Source organism: Pimephales promelas, chromosome 1 (genome assembly GCF_988280905.1).
Source record: "Pimephales promelas chromosome 1, fPimPro1.hap1.1, whole genome shotgun sequence".
Classification (NCBI taxonomy): Eukaryota; Metazoa; Chordata; class Actinopteri; order Cypriniformes; family Leuciscidae; genus Pimephales; species Pimephales promelas.
In genome coordinates this window covers 27,800,534-27,821,971 of record NC_142769.1, presented here as the reverse complement: position 1 = coordinate 27,821,971, position 21,438 = coordinate 27,800,534, and the positions used below count along the sequence as shown (strand labels likewise).

Here is a 21,438-nt window from a genome sequence, read left to right as displayed (position 1 = left end):
CCGGCCGCTGAAATGGAGCGATCTGCTGAGTCCTCTCCAAATGCTATTTTCACAGGCACTACAGGTTGCCCTCTCTTATCTGCTAAAGCCACTTCAATTACAAACTGTCATGGGGGGCAATGAAGATGGAGGGCAGGGACAAAAGAGATCGAGAGCGAGAAACGCTTTGTACATTGGCTGTTTTAAGCTGCGTCTGACGAGAACATGCGGTTTCATGAGGGGTCACTTGAGTGTGGAAGTCAATCTGTGCGCGGTACTGACATTTCCCTCACTTCACAATGGCATATGCTCATACTTATCTTGAAATTTCATGCACAGACATTTACACAAATGCAGCTTTCAAAGCATATCTATGACTAGAAGCAGAGAATGTTTCTGGAGTTGTGCTATATTTGGACTGCGAGAAGCTGCAATAAACGGAGAGAAGCGCAGAAAAACGGAGCGATAATGTTAGTCTGGCAATGTAGCAACATGCGATACTAGACCACCTGCAGTCTACACAGCTCCTAGTGTCAAAAAAAAAAAAAAAAAAACAGGGCTGTGTGACTTCTCAGTGAAGCAGAAGAGAAAGGGGCGCTTCCTGACCTTTTAATAGCTGAATAAGTGAGCAATGCTAATCGTCACCTGAACATGTGCATCGGGAAAGCACATGCTCCATCAAGCAGTCGTCAAGACAAGACAAAGAGCCAAAATACTCCCTCTCCAAACCTTCCTTCAGCCTCTCTCTTCCCTTTTGTCAAATACATAATTGCAGGGCTGAGGAAGAGAGATATGGAGCCAGCATGTTATTTTAATGCCGTGTCAACTCCACTGAAGGTCGTGTATTGGGAAGTGCTTCCCTGAGCAGAGAGCAATTATGGTTTTCAGCGCGCATAATCAGACACCCACAGCAGATGGCTTTGAGTTGAGAGGAAGCCAAAACCAGAGGAGCTCTTCGCTGCTTGCGCACATGCGTACTCAAAGCACCACCAGAACAGCCATAATGCCTTTGAATACGTGAAGACACACGAGCACTCTTAAATGAATGAAAAGACGAAACCCAATAAACACCCTGTATACACCTACGGTGAGCGGAAGCAGGACACGCGCGTTTTGCTTTCATACTGGCAGCGTTGTCGCGTGATTACAAAGTAGCCTACCCTATAAAGGGTAAGTTGGCTAAGCTTTATTTCATTTTCAAATACATTTAAGAGAAAAGACTTGTCGAGAAGCTTATTTTATTAATCAATAGGCTATATTATATAACTTTTGTTTCATCTTTGTTTTTGTTGACTTTGTTTTCTTTTTAAATTGATGAAGGTCATTTGATTGACTGTTTAAACAACGTAGATATCATCAATCCGCTTTTGGGTAAAACTGCTGTGTATTTTGGCCATGATCAAAAATTTTTTTGGCCAAGCTGCGCGGCAAAAATAGACAGGATGCCGAAATGATCGCGGGACTGCTGAATCCTGCTACGCGCTGCCGCGCCGCCTCTGCGTGCAGTGTGAATGCTCTAATCTGTTAACATGGGTGTTGAAAAAAATATGCGCTGCTTATGCTCTGCTAACGCTTGCAGTGTGAAACCGGCGTTTCACACTCCAATAAAACCGGCTGGTTTTATAGGTTCTCAACCAGGAGGACGGGACCCACTTTAAAGACGGCTTCAAGGCGACTATTATTAAGACAAAACAAGCTTTTAAAAAAGCTAAAACAAATAAAAATCAAGACATATATTTAAATTTCTTGAATTCTAAAGTGAAACTATAATTAAAGGGTTAGTTCACCCAAAAATGAAAATTAAGTCATTAATTACTCACCCCCATGCTGTACCAACCCCGTAAGACCTTCGTTCATCTTCGGAACACAAATGAAGATATTTTTGATTAAATTTGAGAGCTGTATAACTACCACATTGGCTCCTGAGGGACTGGCTCTTGATGGCCCAGAAAGTCAATGAAGAAAATGTTTAAATATCCCATGTGACTACCGTGGCTCAACTATAAGTTTATCAAGCGACGAGAATACTTTTTGTGCGAAAAAACAAACAAAAATAACGACTTTATTCGACTATTCCTTTTCTTCCTTGTTGGCCTGAAACGAGACTTCCTTAGATTTCCACGACGCATGCGCGAGAATTGCGCAATTCTCGCTCATGCGTCGTGGAAATCTAAGGACGTTATTTTTGTTTGTTTTTTCGCACAAAAAGTATTCTCGTCGCTTGATAAACTTATAGTTGAGCCACGGTAGTCACTTGGGATATTTAAACATTTTCTTCATTGACTTTTTGGGCCGTCAAGAACCAGTCCCTTAGGCAGCCAATGTGGTAGTGAGACAGCTCTCAAATTTAATCAAAAATATCTTCATTTGTGTTCCGAAGACGAACGAAGGTCTTACGGGGTTGGTACAGGATGGGGGTGAGTAATTAATGACTTAATTTTAATTTTTGGGTGAACTAACCCTTTAAGTCACTTTCAATCTATAAACACTTGAACAATGGGAGTGCCTTTGGAGTCTTTAGGGTTTTTGACACTTTTCTGCTGGTAAATCAGCTGAGCACCAGCTGGGCCAGGCTGGGAGACCATCTTAAACCAAATTTTCCGGCAGGGAAATGATAGAGCTATTTATAAACTGAATGACTCCAGTTGGATAATTGGTCTCAAGGAATAATGGTTTCCCATTGACCCTAACCGGACGTTTTTCTTAGAGAATGTTACGCAAGTCATGCAGTGGTCTTTAAAAGTTGGTATTTTGGCACAATTTGACATGCTTTCTAAAAAAAAAAAAAACAGAATGGCATGTGACGCAACAGCCAAAGACATCTGTCCGAAAGCAAGACCTGTAACTTTTTGAGGGGATTACATAATAAAAACTGTCTAACAGCTAAAGCACAGTGCAGCCCGCAAATTACATTTTAGATAAGCTTGTCAACCTCACGAATGAGTTGTTAAAAAACTAGTTGGTTAGCCAACTGTTGTGACCCCTACTGAGTGTTTAAAAGTAATTAATTCACACATTCAGAGGTACAAATAGCATACAAGAAGGCAAACTATCACCTTCCCACACACAAAGACAAAAACTCAGGCTTTCACGTGCACAAACTCACACACAACACCCTGGAGGACATGTTGTGTGGGATAATGAGGAACAGATTTGATATGCTGAAAGGACAGAGAACAAAGCAATTAGCAGCATAGCAGTGTGTGTGTGGAGCACCCTCGGAGAGAGCCTGAGGACAGGGCCACACACAGACACACCCATCTGCTCAGATCTTCACACACACATGTGCAGACCAAAGACTAAAGGATGAGCCTGTGTGAGGTCACAATCATTCAGTGCAGAAGGAAACACAGATGCTGGAGTGCTTCAAACAGATCCATAGAAGAAACAGGGAACACAGGAGCGAGAGGATGGCAGTGACAACTGGGCTTAGATCATCATCAGATGAGTGAAAGGCTGAAAATTAAGGCTCTCACCTTCTCCTGCCAGTGCAGTATCCCGATGATGACGAGAATAAAGACGCAGACGCCAATCAGCGCAATCGCTGTTAATAAGACAATATTACTTGGGGTAAGGTAGAGCTTCGCACTCCAGCTGCAAAGATACACAGAGAAAGAGAAAGAGAGACAACTGAAAACTTTTGAGAGCAACATCTTTAAACATCATTCAACAAAAAAACTCTGAAACAAAATGTGAGAACGCACATAAAGTCAATATACGGAGCAAAACCTGTGTAGATCAAAACAGTGACGGGGACTTTACAGCACTGCATAAAACTCTTATTAGCACTGTGCAACTTCATTCGTGAGCTTTAATGTGATGATTCAAAGAACCTGAGAAAGCTAAATATAATCAGTCCTGACGCACCCCGACAAGCCGAGACATCAGGACATCAAGATGAGCCGCTTTAAATAACAGACCGACAAAGCGAGTGAGAGTCGGAACGCTCTCCATTTACTGGAGAGAATAGAACGAGAGATACTCTGTTTATCTTTACGAATTGTTTGAAAGTAAAACGGCAGCTGAACGAGCCCGAGCTGGGTCTGTGGGGAATAATAGGAAATCAAGTGATCTGCTCAAATATTTATGAAAAAGATTGGCGGACAGCTTCATTAAGATACATTTCGGCTGTGCTGGTGGTAAACACATTAAATATTAATGCCTATGGAAACACCTTCTCGCAGTCCTCATTGATGGATGTTGTGATAGTATAATATTGCTTTAAATTACATTAACAAGTTTATTACTGTTTGCTTGTTGGCTGTGGGTTTAGATGTCAGTAGATGCTGCTGATCAAATTAAATGAAGGAACTATTTGAAAAGTGTACATGGACAGTTTGTGGGATTGGGCAGAAGGTGTTGAGCAAGTGTGTGCATGCACATCAACTAGCTAAGGACTGCAAAAACGTTGATAAAATATTTGTTGGCTGTAAAACGTTTTTTTTTTTTTCCATTGTATAACAGTTCCTAACATTCACAGGAAAAATATAGTAATGAGTTTACTGTTAAAAATTAAGGCTGTCGACGTTAATGTGACTAATTCAAAATCCTTGTTTTTCTGTAATGTTTTTCATGGGTGCTTTGGTGTGCATAAATTATGAATAATAATGGACTCCTTGTATTATTTGATTGTCTTCGAGTGTTCTTTTAAAAAGCTTGCAAAAAATACAATTTTGTGTGAATCACCATTTAATTTGATGGTTTACTTTGCTGGATATACAAATTATGACAAAATGAATGTGTTAAACAAGATAGATGGTGTAATATGGGCTAATTTCATGATAAGGGTGCGATTAATCGCAATTGACAGATCTATAAAAAATATAATTATTTAACAATTTATATATATTCAATACATTTAACTGAAATTTCATCAATGATAAAAAAATGAATAGTTTACTTTTAAACTTGCTTATAATATTTATCTGACTGTTGAGTATATTTTTTGATAAAAAAATGTTTATCTGCTAATTAAATACATATGTGTGTGTACCTGCGAGGGTCATCCTGTGGGTACGGTATAACGATGAGCTGAGAGTTAGGGATGATAGCGGTCCACTCCTGTTTCCTCACATCCTGCAAAAGAAAGAGAGTGATAGATGGAAGAGAGAGAATATTAGGTACCATTACCATTATGGAAATCACAGCACATTCAATTTCTGCAGTTGTATTTTGGCAAACATGAACTAGAGCTGATGTGCCTCGGCGGAAGACAGAGGGGATTTGCAGGAGATTGTATTATTGTATAATTGGACATTATTGAAGTGGGGGGTCTTAAAGGAGGACAGGGCATGTTTAACACATCTATATTTTTAACACCATTAAATACATAATGGCTGATACACTATTCCAACATCTCTCAACACCAAATTTGGCCTACATTTACACTGTTTAACTAAACTTTGGCAAACTAGAGAAAGAGCCGCACTTCAGGTGCAGATATACTGATATATGTGCCATTACTGAAGTGAGCAGGAGCGATGAGTCCAATCAGAGATTTCTACATTACTTTAAAGTGTAGATGAGTAAGTGGGGGAGCCATTTCCAGGCAGGTGATCAAAGCTACACAAAAAAAGTTTGAAAAATATCTGTAAACCTCAACTGGCTACAAACCAATCAAATCCTTCAGCCGCTAAACCCGTGTGATTCAATGTATGATGTTCACTTCAAATGCACTACACAGGACAGGGGCACTGTCAATTTGTTAAATATTTACCCCGCTCTCAGAGAGATATAAAACTAATAACTAACATAACCCTAACCCTATATTTAGCATCGACAGAACTAGAAATCTGACATGGCAGCAATGAGAGAGCCAATGAAAACAGCCTTTTTCATTTGTGTTGAAGTTGTGAGTCTTTCAGTAGGAGAAAACGCCATAATTCTTAGTGCAAAATGCAGTTAATACGCCTCCAAACATGAAGCAGCATGAATAGTCATCTATTCCCCCAGCTATTTGCAGAAAAAGTTTATTAGATGAAGGGAAGTCTCTGGAAGCTGTAATGTATTATGAAGACAGTACCTCGATCAATTACAAAGGTAATTTTCCCTCTTCAACTTCTTTCTCGACAGCAATTAGCAGCAAACGTTAAATCCATCTTTTTGAGGGAATCCTCCAGGGGTACAGATTTTAATTTCCGACAACACATTTATCATAACTCTACATTTTGGTATGTGCGTACATGGGCGCAGCTGAGGAAGAGTGTGTGGTCTGAACAAGCTATTTTTAGTATGTGTCTTTAGTCAGAATGGATGAGGCTTGCAAATGAAAGGTATGGTATTCAGTCTCGCTGTGGGGAGTCAAGCCTCTGCCTGCTGCGGAGGTCAATGGGCAGAAAAGACAAAGATTTTTTACAGTCAAAGACCCTCAACTGCTGCTCTGAGCTCTAAGCCCATGCGTTTTTAAGGTTACGCTAACCGACAGGCCCTGGCCGTATAATTATGCAACGGAGAGACCTCGATGGGGCTTTTATTAGAATATAGAAAGAAGATATAATAGAGCTGGGTAATGATTAATCGCGATTAATCGTATCCAAAATAAAAGTGTGTTTACATATAATATACAGTATGTGTGTGTGGTGTGTATAATTATTTTGCATATATAAATACACACACATGCATGTATATATTTAAGAAATATTTGCATGTATATATATATTTATACATAATTTTTATTAAATATAAATATTTTTTATATTAATAACACATTTTTCTTAAATATATACATGCATGTGTGTAAATTTTTATATACAAAATAATTATACACAGTACACACACATTTATTAGGTAATCACAAACTTTTATTTAGGATGCGATTAATCGTTGCCCAGCCCTAATTACAAATTTAATGATATGAGACGATTTGACAATTCAAGAATGCCACCTTCTAATCTGTTTGAAAAACAAAACATTTGTTTGCTTGTGCTGACAGCTCAAGGCAAGTTTGATAGATGTCAGGAAAAAAAAAGCTCATTCCAAGGAGTCACAAATTACACAAATAAGTACAGAGTAATATTAATTTACTGTGTTTACTTTCTATAAGATTATAGGATTCTATAAGAAGTTTGATTTAGGGTTAGTTGGTTGTAATTGTGCATTCTTTACGATTATTAGTAAGTTCATGTAACTTGTAACAAGGACACTTTTTAATACATGCTCAACAAATGAAGCCCCGATTCTGCATTGTGCAGCATCGAGCAACATGCTTTTCCAGAATGTACGTCTGACGTGATAACTTGGGTTGTTGAGAGATTAAAGAAGTGAAAACTATAGAGAGAACTGAGCCTTTCCCCTCTCAACACAAGCTCTGAGATTTCAGAGCCCAAACCGGGGCTGTCAGCGGGAACTGTAAGTATGCCGTATAGAAACATTCATCTGTGTCAGAAAAACAACCACATATGCAGAGCCTTTGTGAGGAAACTCAAAGCAAAGTATTCCTCTCTCATTACCTTCAGCTTTTGTAGGATCCCAAAAAAAAAAAAAAAATGTATAGGTCATAAAATAATAATAATAATAATAATAATATGCACTATCCACATAAATCAATATTTACAGTATACCGGTACCCTCAAATTAAGAAAATTCAAAGACATTGGTGTGGCAGATGAGTCTATCAATCAAAAAGTATCTTAAGAAGTGAATATATTGCAAGAAGGACATCGTTCAGAGGTTTTAGCGTGTTTTTTCTTGTTTTTTCAGTGTCTTGCATCATGAGCGCTGCATTTTAAAGACACACTGTCAGGTTAAAAACAGTTCAACTTTTTAAAAGCATCCCTCGAGACCCATTTTCGAGTCGGGTCAGAAGGCATGATTAAATCTGCCATTTTTGTGTGTAAATTTTATAAGTAATTAATTTTACTAAATGAAAGTGTTAAATCGACAGCCCAATTAAAACACAAAATACCAAATTGCTGTACATGAGACTTGCTCAAGCGCAAGCTTTGTGTTAATGTGAATGTGTGTATGCATGTGCATGTATTCATGTGTGTGTGTGTTGGTAAATCAAATCTGCAATTCTAATCACTGTTTGATAAAGACCTCTGTTTAGCTCAGTGACAGCAAAGGAAGCCGACGTCTTAAATTTAAATGAGTAGCATTGGGGGAACTCTAGAGGAAGTGGAGGGAGGGAGAGATTTTAAATTGCACTTCTTCAGCTAAAACCAGACAGAGACAAGACGAAAGGGAAGAAAACACCCCCAATAATTTGAAAACCTGGAAAGCATTAAAAGATGCAAGTGCTGTCTTGCAGCTCTAATAAGGATTATATATACAGTGGTATGAATAAGTTTTGGCACCCATGCTAAAGTTGCCTAAAAAGAGGAATAAAAAAATCATCTTTTGGATATTGATCTTAATGCCTTAATTAGAAAAATGAGGAAAAGTCCAACCTTTAAGGATACAAATTTTCTTTGTGAATGAATAATGTATCATAAATAAATAAATGTTTTTCCTTAAAATACAGGGTGCATAAGTCAGGGCACCCCTATGTTAAATTCCCATAGAGTCAGGCAGATTTTTATTTTTAAAAGCCAGTTATTTCATGGATCCAGGATAATATGCATCCTGATAAAGTTCCCTTGGCCTTTGGAATTAAAATATCCCCACATCATCACACACCTTCCACCACACCTAGAGATTGGCATGGTTTTACTTCAGTTAGCCTAATAGCTGGTTTGATTTGCATTGAAAGATGATCTTATGGAAAGTACCCCATGCCAATCTCTAGGGGTGCATAAGTAACATAGGGGTGCCCTGACTTGCACCCTGTATTTTAAGGAAAAACATTTATTTATTTATGATAGATTATTCATTCACAAAGAAAATTTGTGTCTTTAAAGGTTGGAGTTTTCCTCACTTTTCTAATTAAGGCATTAAGATCAATATCCAAAAGATGATTTTTTATTCCTCTTTTTAGGCAACTTTAGCATGGGTGCCAAAACTTATTCATACCACTGTATATACACACTCACCTAAAGAACTATTAGGAACACCTGTTCAATTTCCCAATAATGCAATTATCTAATCAACCAATCACATGGCAGTTGCTTCAATGCATTTAAGGGTATGTTCCTGGTTAAGACAACAGGCTTGTTTGAGATTCTGCAGCCGAGCACAGTTGCTCTCCACCGACTGCGGTGATCAAAAGCACGATGGGAAACGACTTGCTGACGACACAGCTTAATGCTCATTGGTTTTAACAACCGTGATGTTTTGTTCTCATTTAAAATGTTTGATTTTAAAACTGATATCATGTTTTATGTGTATACATAGTGAATAAACTCTCTGACAGAGCCATATGGGTTATTATGAGATGTCATTTTTATTAAAACAATATATAAAAACACATGTCTGTATTAAAGAAAAAATGATTTATAAACACATATTTGGAATGTAATTAAATAACAAGTAGGCTTCTTTCGGTGTCTTGTTCATTATATTTATTTTCATATAAAAGCAAAAGAACTTAAATCACATCCAGTTTATTAGCAACACGTGCACGAGCGCAGACTTTATCTCACAGGTGTCTGATCCACTGCGAGAACCGAGATCTGTCTGGCTTGACTGCGCTTTTTTCACTCCTCCTCTCACTGCAGCCGCCTACTCTCGACTACATTTCAGGCGAGGCGCATCTCAAACAAGCCTAACCTCCTGAACTCCAAATTGAAGTTTGGAGATTGCTCCAAACAACACACACAACATTGAGGCGGATGGGCTACAATAGCAGAAGACCCCACCGGGTACCACTCATCTCCACTACAAATAGGAGAAAGAGGCTACAATTTGCAAGAGCTCACCAAAATTGGACTTCAAAGACTGGAAAAATGTTGCCTGGTCTGATGGGTACATGGTGGCCACATCTCTTTATGGCCACCATGTACCCATCCTCTGATAGCTACTTCCAGCAGGATAATGTACCATGTCACAAAGCTCGAATCATTTCAAATGGGTTTCTTGAACATGGCAATGAGTTCACTGTACTAAAATGGCCCCCACAGTCACCAGATCTCAACCCAATAGAGCATCTTTGGGATGTGGTGGAACAGGAGCTTCGTGTCCTGTTCCCACAAATCTCCATCAACTGCAAAATGCTATCCTATCAATACGGGCCAACATTTCTTAAGAATGCTTTCAGCACCTTGTTGAATCAATGCCACGTAGAATTAAGGTAATTATGAAGGCGAAGGAGGGTCAAACACAGTATTAGTATGGTGTTCCCAATTATCTTTTAGGTGAGTATATATATATATATATATATATATATGCTTTCGAATTGAATACAATGTTTTGCTTCTCAGATACAGGACAGAAGCAGGTAGAAGTAAACCAGGCCATCTGCATGCTCTTCCTCTCACGGGGCCTTTCTACCCATGATTCCTCCCTCCTCCCTCCATATGGAGAGTGTCTGTGAGCGTGTGTGAGAAAGTATGTCTGTACCTTCCCTCCAGGGGGCCGGGGGATGCCCACAAACAGGTGATCCAGGAAGTTGGCGCTGCGCCCCAGACCGAGCACAGTGTAGGGCAGCTGGAGTGCGAGATGAGCTGACTGGCTGAGCTGCCCCGCTGCAGGGAGAGAGAGAGAGAGAGTAGGTGGGAGAGAGTGGGATTGAGGGTGGAGGAGTGAAAGTTAAAAGAGAGAACAGACGAATGTGAGGGGGAGGGATGTGTAAGGTATGAAACAGGACATGAACAGGTGAGGGAGGGAAAGGAGAAGATGAAAGAGGAGAAAACAGAAGAAATAGCTGCCATTAGTGTCATCCATAAATAAGGCTTGTTGTACCAAGAGAACTCAGTAAATGAAGGGCTCTTGCTCAGATTCTCATGAGCTTTAAATCAACCTTAACAAACTACTGCAGAACCTGCATACTAACATCATATTTTACAGACTGCTACTCACCCTAAAAATCATTTACTCGTCTTTATGTCATTCCAAACCTTTAGGAATTTCTTTCGTGTTGAACATTTTGATATTTAGCGAAATGTTTCAGTGTTGTTTTTTGGTCCATACAGTGGTTACCAAATGGTCCAAGGCAATGGTCACCAAAACTGTTTCCAAAACATTCTTCATAATATCTTGTTTTATGTTCCACAGATGATGTCGTAGAGGTTTTGGGGGGTTGGGGGTTGGGGGGGGGGAGACACAAAATAATTTTATTCTGACCAATAATATGATGGTGGTCTTTATATTGACATCTGTCAATGTAAATTAACCCCTTTCTTGGGGGTAATTGTCACTTATGAAAAACTTATTCTGAATCTGATAGTAAGGGGTTATCAAGATAAACTGAGCACTATTCAGCTGGTCATGTGATAATACAGGACAAATAAAACTAAAACAAAAATCAAAAACACTGAAGACAGGAGTAATGATGCTGAAAATTCAGCTTTGCATCAGAAATAAATGACACTTTTAGGAATCAGCCTCATATGACTCAAGTTTAAGACTACTTGGACTATAGCACACAAATCCTATGGAGTCCTTTGACTACTTTTTAGGAGTCTGACAGATGTTTTAACTACTGCTGTTATACAAAAAAGATCATCTTAAAGGTGGGGTATGTGATTTTCTTTTTTTGAAATTTTTTTTCAAAATCACTTGAAATCCTTTCCCTAACCCACTTGCAGCCACGAGTTAGAAGCACTGAAATGAAAATTGAGCAATTTAGGCATCTGTGGAACGGGCAGGAATCAAAAAAACTCCAGCCAATCATTTCCAAGACCACCTAGAATCATTGGACAGAAAATATGTCAATCAAACAGTCGACCCCCCCCCCCCCCCCGAAAAATTAATGTATTATTATTCAATTAAATAAAAACAAATAAAATAAACAATAAAATAAATAGGATATAAAAATCTCAGAGATTTTGAGCGTACTTAAGGAATGAATTAAATAATGACCTCTCCATGTGCTTTCTTCATGTGCTTTTAATAGCCCAACTGTGAAAAGCAAATAACTACAGTATAATAAGCAAATCAGTTTCTAAAATATATATATTTTTTTATGATTCTGGACCAGGAGAATGCTTGAACTAAATATAAACTAACTGATGGAGCACTTTATGTATGTCCTGCTGAATCAAATACACACACAGTCGGCAACCGGGGAAAGGTCAGTCCATTGCTCATGTGTCATGTTTCCAGCTTAATGATGCCATTGAAGAGAAGAACAATTAGAAGTTTATAAGCTGATTTACTATTATGTATCAGAGAGGAGCGAGAGAGAGAGAGGCAGAGAACAAGGGTGTCCCTAATAACTTCCCTTTGGCACATAATAGTGGCAATGGAATACTGGATGCATTCTGGGGATCAATTAGATGGACTGATGGAAAATGTAGAGCAAGTCTCAGTGACCAGAAAAAAGACCCTCAGCTCAAATAAAACAAAACAAGAATGGTCTTGTGTAGTCTTTCTCTAGTGGTGAAGTAGTGTGTGAAAAATAATGCAAAAAATACATTTTGAATTATCTTTTATATTGTATTATACTAAAGGCACAGCAAAGTAGGCAAATATATGATTATGAAAATATTTGGATATTTTGGTGGAATATTCAAAAGAACAGTATTTATTTCAAAGAGAAAACCTTTGTAACATTACAAATTAATTTACTGTCACTTTTGCACAAGTTAATGCATCCTTGCTGAATAAAAGCATTTATTTCTACACTGTAAAAAGTGATCAATTGACAACTTAAAAAAATGAGGAAACTCATTGTAAAAGATCCAAAAACCACTAGGCCAATGTTATATATTTTGTTAGTTGATTACTTACAATATCCCAAATGTTTCAAACTATTTGTAAGTTGTGAGACAATTGCGATTTCCGCCAGGTTTGACCTCGTACTGCCATAGTAACCATGGCGACAGACGTTGACAACTGCGTTATGCCCATTTTTTTATGTAAGTACATAGTAAAAAACACCTAATATAAAGTTTGACTTAATGTAGTTTATTTCAGGGTTTGGTGAAGTGTAGTGTAGATCACATATACAGGGTGATCTGTAGCCCGCATATGAGCGAGCGCATCCACAAAACAAAGAGGACTGAGATTCAGCAAGCCAAACACAAGCCGAGGTGCAAGACAAGCTAATAGAGCTGTAGCTCACCTCCTACACACACACACCTACTCACACGCTCACTCAACCACAGTCGGCACAAGAGCAAGGGCACAAATTCTCTCTACCTACAGCTGTAGGAGCATTGTGGTAAAAGATGTACTCTAATCCATGCAAGGCAAAAAGCGAGAAGAGAGAAAATAGCATCAATCTGACAAACAACAGGCGGTTAGAAAGCACTCAGGAGAGCGAGAGCGGGAAAGGAGAAATGGTTTACAAGTGTATCTGTTTCTAACTTTAAAAAATGTATCTGCTAGCCACACATAGACTGAAAGCAGATTTTAGTGTCCACACAAAACACTCAACAGCTAAGATCATCTCCCCAAGAAAGCCTGTTTGTTAAATGATCTCAGGTGTAGCGTCGCTATAGAAACCATTCTTTGCCCTGTCGATTGGGCGCTTGTGGAGCGATAAAAGGAACAAATGGTGGCGATGCTGCCTGGGCCTGAGGGATTAGAGAGGTTAGAGATGAACAGTCTCTCGCTGAGCTGCAGAGCCAAAATGGCGGCTTGATCCAGACACTGATTCGTGTGTAGCGACACGTGTCTGCTCTGAGGGAGATAAGTGGAGTCTTCCAGGCCCCCAGCAGCATTTCCCATCTTATCACACAACCGTCACAGAAAACAGCAGAGCGAAAATATGGCCACTCAAAGCCAGAATGACATCAAGTGCAGAGAGTTGGGGAGAGAAAGATCCTAGAACAACTGAGGCCACCCTTAAAAATATTCTTGTTTGCCGTAACCCGACCGACCCTGTCAATTTTGGGCCGACCCAATTTTTTTTTTTTTTCCTTTTAGTCCGACCGACTTGCCGGTTGTAACTTGCGTTCAGACCGACCTTTTTTTTTTTACTCTTCAAACGACTAATTCAAATTCAATAAAATGATATTTTAGTTAGTATTGTGAAAGTTGCTTATGTCTATAAACGTACGCTACGTTCTTTCTTTTAAATAAAAACCCTTGGCGTCATCGTCATCTGATTATGTTTACACGATTGGTTTACCCGCGTCACACTGTCTGTATGGCTTGTAGCCTACGTTCGCTTAGTTTCATTCAGTGTTCCCGCTTGGTAAACCCGGTATTAAACGGGCAACGGGGGTTAATATCAACCATTTCTATATATAATAATAATATTAAACAATTTGTCTGTGATGCAATTTTGCTATTCACAGTCCAGAAGAGAGAGCGATCTCTCACCCGGAGCCACAGCGCGCACAGCACGACAGCCCTGCTTAATGAGTGACAATGAGGACATGGTTACCTACACTTTAGATCTGGGATATTATTATAATTGTATTTTAGATTTCCGATTTCAAAGATTATAAAAAGATATTTGAGATGAAACCATTACAGACGCATTCTGTCTAGAGCAACTTCCTCCCCTTCACAGCGTTGCGCTGTCATTTCTTCCTAAAACCCAAACGTACCGTCAGAATCAGCACGATCGGTGATTGTTGTAAAATGCAGTCTGTACTGTTGCTAAACTGCGGACGCGTTCAATCATTAAAAGAGCAATTAAAAGCACAAAAGTCTGCGCAAGAGACGCTGTTCAAAAGGCGACGCGCGCTCCGAAGTCCACTAAAACGAGACAAGAAAAGTAGGCTATAGCCTCATTTGGGGCTTCATGTGCGCATCTAAACTATCAAATATACATAAAATATAAAATGACCTGCTCTGAGATTCATTTAAACACAGTTTATGTCTTAAATGGACGTAAATAGTTGGGAGAAAATGATGGCGCATCAGACATCTAATACAGTAGAGTTCTGCATTCGGTCTTAAAGGGGCAGTAGTCTAATAAACATGTGACGATTGAGTCAGTGATGCGAATCAAACAACAAAAGGCAGAGAAAATCCCTCACATCTCTTGAATGAATAACTTAAACTTTAATAAGCATTAATCTAACTATGATAAACTATGCAGTGTCATTTTACATTTGATTACTAAATTAAATTTCTTTTCAGACAGAGCGACAGACTTGACTGAAAAGTAGCTAATTTTAGACCTTCCTGAAATAAAGCACTGTGTATATAGGCTAATTTGTATCTTTGTTTAATTGTATTCTTTGTTTCACCATGTGTTTGTACTTGTTTTTGCTTATATCTCATGTATATGAAAAAAAAGAGAGCCAGCACACTGCTGCATAACAAATATTTTATTCATTTTGTGACTGGCCTAAAACGTAACCGGTTGTAGGTTGCATTAACACCTAGCACCTAGTTTGAAGACCCAGTCAGTGACGTCACAATATGCAATTTTTTTTTAAAAAATTTACTTTTTTTTTTACACTGAATCCTGAAAAAAAAAATATAGACCTACCTACCGACCCTTTTTAAAAAAAAAAATGCTGTTACTGCAAACCAAAATATTTTTAAGGATGGCCTGAATGACACAAAAAGACCAAACATTTTTGGTCACACTTTAGATTAGGGTCCATTTCTCACTATGAACTAACTATTAAATATAATTTTTTACTCAAACTCCTAATTACTGCTTATTAATAGTCAGAAAAGTTGTTGTTCAGTTTAGGTATTGGGTAGGATTAAGGGAGGTAGAATATGGTTATGCAGAATAAAGCATTAATATGTGCTACTAAACAGCCTAGTAATAGACCTCGGAGAGTCCAAAGTCAAAATTTCTATCAATCTCAATGATAAAGAAGATCAGGGGAAAAATGGGAAACCACCTCAGATCATTTACAATCTAAGCTCCAAGTGAATCATATTTGTAGTGTGAAACCTTAGGAAGTATAAACGTACAGTAGTCGCAAGATGTGCGACATTTGTAGAGATCGGAATCGGCCGATTTTCACGGGATCAGCCATGATCGCCGACCAGCCGGTCAGTCTGACATAATCCGATTTTATGCCGGTCAAACATCAAAAAAATGTTATATGCAAAACGTTCTATTAAAGAGAAGATAGAAAATAAATATTTGTGTGTGCTGTAAAATGGTTTGAAAAAATGAAATCGGAATCGGCTAAAATCGCTATCGGCAGGTCAAACTCAAGGAAATCGGGATCGGCCTAGAAAACTGGAATCGGTGCATCTCTATTTGCAATTAAAAAAAAAAAAAGTCATGTTCTAAGTCTCTGTAAAATAGCCAATAATGCATAATGATTGCTAATGCTTTGCCAACATACAGTATAGCCGTGTTTATTGCACCATAGAGCGGCTTTGAATCTTGCAAGACAGAAAGAGAGCCAGCGAGAGTGGTAATTATAGGAGAACGAACTGCATTAGGTCAGATGCGTCTCTCTCTTTACATGTGCACTGAACATAATGAAAGGACTTCAAGCTGTCTTAACGGAAAAAAGAAGACATTCAGATCAATTACAGAGAAAAAAAGGCTCCAACAAAGGTCATTATCACAGTCATTCTATCGCTCTTCGTGGGGAGGAAGAAGATGATACGGTATATGTGATGAGTGTGAAAGTGCTCTCTTTGTGATTTTGATGGATTGGAGTGATACGCAGTGACAGAGAGGAGGTAGCACCAGCAGAGCTCCCTTCTTTTGCACCATCAACATGACAATCCAGATCACGATCATAAAGAATTATATACTCAAGGTCAGCACAAGCGTGTTTATTTATATTTTAAGGCTGTGTGATTAAAAATAGAGTGTTTTCTGATCACAGAAGACATTTGAAAAAGACGCAGGAGAGAGGGGATAATCCTGGTAGCTTGTAAGTGGGCTATATTTGCTCTGGGATATTCAGAGAGGGACAAAAGCTGTGATCAATAATCGTACTTCTCACTCCAGCTGCGGGCTAAACTACACTTCACGGCACATATGTGAGAGTGTGTGAATGAGGATGAATTATAAAGAGAGGAAGATGGTCAATCGACTCTAGAGACCTTAGACTTACAACATACAGTAGTCTACTATTGCAAAAGTCTTGGGGACGTTAGTATTTTCACACACAAAAATGGTTTTAAGCAATCTAATTATATTTTTTTTTGCTGTTGTGTGTCAGTAGGAAATATCAGTTTACATTTCCAAACATTCCTTTTGCCATTAATTGTAATAATCCAGTGAGATTTTTTGATCAAGTCCATCTGGGATTCCAAGAAACAGAAAAAACTGACGCAACAAGACGCAAACTTGAAGAAACCAAACTTTCAGAGCCCTACAATTGCCTAAAATTATTGTTTAACACATTTGACCAAGTTTAAATTTATTCTCCAGAACTCTATGCTAAAAAGTCAGCAGAATCCATCTGTGCGTAGATATGAGTGTGTAGGACATGTAAGAGTGTGTCTGTGTGTGTCCCTCACTGTGAGGATTCAGAGGGGCTGTTCATTATACACCACATTCATTTGGCTAATTAATGAGAACAGTCTCGAGCCCCATATTGATCTGCATCTTCTCCTGTGTCAATCCAGCTTCTCCCACCTCTAGTGTCTGCCTCCGTACTTCACCCTTTCTCTGTTTACTTAAAACTCTCATTCATTAACTTGGTACTGCAAGGGTCAGTCCAATTAAGAAAGCATGAAAACACAACCCTCTGAAGTACTTTATCATCCTCAGACATGACTTGAGAGGATGCCCCCAACCCCACCCCCTTCACATGCAAATCTACCTACATGAATTCTTCATAGGTTGTCACAGTCACAGTTCTAATCAACTTGTAATTGGTCTAAAGAATATTTCTTTCTGGAAGAGATGTTTGCTTAGAAGCTGGAGGTTGCTCCTAAATTAAGCCAATTGAGAAAACACAGTATAATTTGATTGGTTTAGTCGACTGGGTTCTGTTGAGATCATTTAATAGCAAGAAAACTCTTGCTGGGGTGGTGATGGCGCAGTGGATAAGACACATGCCTTTGGTGAGAGACCTGGATTCGAATCCACCGTAAGACACCAATGTGTCCCTGAGCAAGACACTTAACCCCTAGTTGCTCCAGAGGCGTGCGACCTCTGACATTTATAGCAATTGTATGTCGCTTTGGGTAAAAGCATCAGCTAAATGAATAAATGTAAATGTAAACTCGTGAGGAGATCAAGCTGATTTAAAAGTTGAATTCAATGTTCCAGTTAAACTAACTTCCAAAGGATGTTTTTTTTTTTCAGGACAATGCATTCAGTGTTGCCTTCACGGCATCTGTGGTTACTTCAGTTAATTACTTTGTCCTCAGTTACTTTGTCCTCAAATAGAGAGAGAGAGAGAGAGAGAGAGAGAGAGAGAGAGAGAGAGAGAGAGAGAGAGAGAGAGAGAGAGAGAGAGAGAGAGAGAGAGAGGGAGAGAGAGAGAGAGTGAGCGAGTGCAGACAGCAGCAGAAATACCGCCGTCCCCATGTCCTGGACTCGAGTCTAAATGTGCAATAAGTCTTGCTGAGCTGTGTTTCATTACTGGCCAATGAGAGCCTGAGGGAATAAGGGCCCTAATACAACCTGGCCTGTTCTCCACTCCCCGTACGACATACACCCCATGACTGTCCTTCAGCTGACCCCAGACACCCTGCCACAATCTCTCCAATTACAGCAGGACATTGATCACAGAACTGTAGTTAGAAGTTCAGCTGCAGAGCAAGGAGGGACGATGGGCCACAGTGTCACTAAGCTCTACTTACACTTTCTGTGCCGGAACTGTGATTGCTTTTATTTATCTGTTCCTCTGTGTTTTCTTTGGGAGGTGCCATCAATTCTGTCGCTCCTCAACTGTTCACACAGTAAAGCGTGTGTGGAGGATAGACAGATAGAATGATAGAGTGCTAGAGCGATAAATAAATATATATAGACAGCTAGACAGACAAACATACAGACAGAGTGATATAACAATAAATAGAACGAAAAAATGTCAGAACAAAAAGATGATAGATAGAATGACAGATAGAATGATAGACAAACATAACAGAACGACAGACAGAACACAGCAGACAGACAGACGATTGATAGATAGATAGAACAACAGAAAAAAATGTGAAAAAGATAGACAAACAGACAAATAGAATAGAATAGATAGATAGACAGACAGCTCTCTATATGACTTTATTAGATGATTAAAGGGTTAGTTCACCCAAAAATTTAAATTAAGTCATTAATTACTCACCCCCATGCTATACCAACCCTGTAAGACCTTCGTTCGTCTTCGGAACACAAATGAAGATATTTTTGATTAAATTTGAGAGCTGTCTCACTACCACATTGGCTGCCTAAGGGACTGGCTCTTGACGGCCCAGAAAGTCAATAAAGAAAATGTTTAAATATCCCAAGTGACTACCGTGGCTCAACTATAAGTTTATCAAGCGACGAGACTAAAAAACAAACAAAAATAACGACTTTATTCGACTATTCCTTTTCTTCCTTGTTGGCCAGAAACGAGACTTCCTTAGATTTCCACGACGCATGCGCGAGAACTGAACTGAAGTAGTTGAAGGAGATCGCAATTCTCGCGCATGCGTCGTGGAAATCTAAGGAAGTCTCGTTTCAGGCCAACAATGAAGAAAAGGAATAGTCGAATAAAGTCGTTATTTTTGTTTGTTTTTTCGCACAAAAAGTATTCTTGTCGCTTGATAAACTTATAGTTGAGCCACGGTAGTCACTTGGGATATTTAAACATTTTCTTCATTGACTTTCTGGGCCGTCAAGAGCCAGTCCCTTAGGCAGCCAATGTGGTAGTGAGACAGCTCTCAAATTTAATCAAAAATATCTTCATTTGTGTTCCGAAGATGAACGAAGGTCTTACGGGGTTGGTATAGCGGGGGGGTGAGTAATTAATGACTTAATTTTCATTTTTGGGTGAACTAACCCTTTAACTATCCTGGCAAATTTCTGATGGACAAACAGACAGGTTGAAACAAGCAATAATATAAAAACAAGTCTGGCACACAGCAGGTGAAACAAGATATTAATATAGAAATTCTATCAGACTATTAAGAAGCAAAAGTGACCAAACATCTCTGCTCATTTGTATTCTGCTTCAGCAGAGGTAACTACAAACCAAGAACATTATTACTGTGACATTTGCATTATAGACCAGTATGTCTGAATATACAATTTAACTCTGTTTTTTTATAACAATTTAAAACATTATAAATGCGCTGTCTGCTTATAGACGTGTCTTGTATTCATTATGAATATCTCTTCACAGTAGAGAGGAAAGAACAAAGAAAAAGAGAACAATGAGAGAGTTGAAATATTTAAGATAACAGAAATTCGTGTGCTTTGCTGGCTAGTGAAGGATTACTCAAAGAATAAGTGATTTCATTGGACAGACTCAAAGGCAAGTTCAGAAACTCTGGTCCGGCCCTTAAAAGCAGAACATAATACCATTTAAAAAAGAAAAAAATATATAGTTTCTTCTACAAGCAATGGAGCACAAAAATCCCCAAAAATCCATTATTTCCAGTTATCTGAGGATAATTTTTGTCCTTTAAGCCATTTAGTCATTTATCTTTGAAATAGCTCTGTCACATCCTGCTCTCTGTTCTGCGGTGGATCTTCAGCACAGTCCACACACACACACACACACACACAACATAAGAAACATTCATTCTGTTTATCTAATGCCTCCACTGAGAGGTCAAGGTCAGTGATGTATTCAAAAGAGACTTGAGAAACACAGTCCGTGACACCAAAGTGATGTGAGTTCTGTCAATGCCCCAAGGAATTTATTCTTATCTGCTCTTAGAAAGGTGGAACGAGGTCATTTGTTGCCCCGTCTCTGATCTTGAACTTGGTCAATCAGATATCCTTGAGGGCCAAAACAACATACGAGAGACACTCATATATAAAATACTAAGCAATCAAGAAGCAAGACAACTCGACTGTCAAACTGATGTGTGCTTTGTGGCAGAATCTCTAGGTTGCTCCAGTCTTTGATGTACTTTGATGTTTGTTTAAATTCTCTTGTATATAATGGATAGAATTGAATCAAAGAGATTTGCCTTGTCATACTGCTGTAATTGAACTACTACATGAGAGAAAATTGGCTCTGAATATAACAATTAATTTAATGCAACATATCTAAATAAATGATTTAAACTAAAAGGTAGCTATGTAATAATGAATAATAATAAAAAAAAAACAATCAGAAAATCAAATAATATATGATAACTTTCATTTTGAACAATGTTCTCTATACTGGCTGCATTCATTGTTTTTGTGCAATCCAATCTCAAATTGTTGCTAGAAACAAATGTATGTAATTCCTCATTTCCATATAAACAAACAAACAAATTATATATATACATATTAAAGGGGCCGTTTACACCTGGCCACTTCATGCGTTTTCTGTGATCGGATAGCTATCCGATCGCGAAAAGACCAGGTGTAAATACCCCCCGAAACGCATTTGAGACGGATTTGAATCCGATCGCTCAAACCACATTGCGAGGTGGTCTGGGCCGCAT

General features: G+C 38.7%; 1 protein-coding gene across 1 annotated transcript in view; it reads right to left on the bottom strand.

The window, feature by feature from the left end:
- The window catches only part of itfg1 (integrin alpha FG-GAP repeat containing 1), a 129,935-nt gene that overhangs the window by 2,902 nt on the left and 105,595 nt on the right, over positions 1–21,438 (bottom strand). Inside the window, exons 15-17 of the mRNA XM_039693448.2 lie at positions 10,414–10,538; positions 4,973–5,055; positions 3,456–3,573 (exon numbers count right to left, since the gene is read on the bottom strand). Of these exons, the coding sequence (XP_039549382.2) occupies positions 3,456–3,573; positions 4,973–5,055; positions 10,414–10,538 (326 nt within the window). The remainder of the gene's footprint in view (positions 1–3,455; positions 3,574–4,972; positions 5,056–10,413; positions 10,539–21,438) is intronic.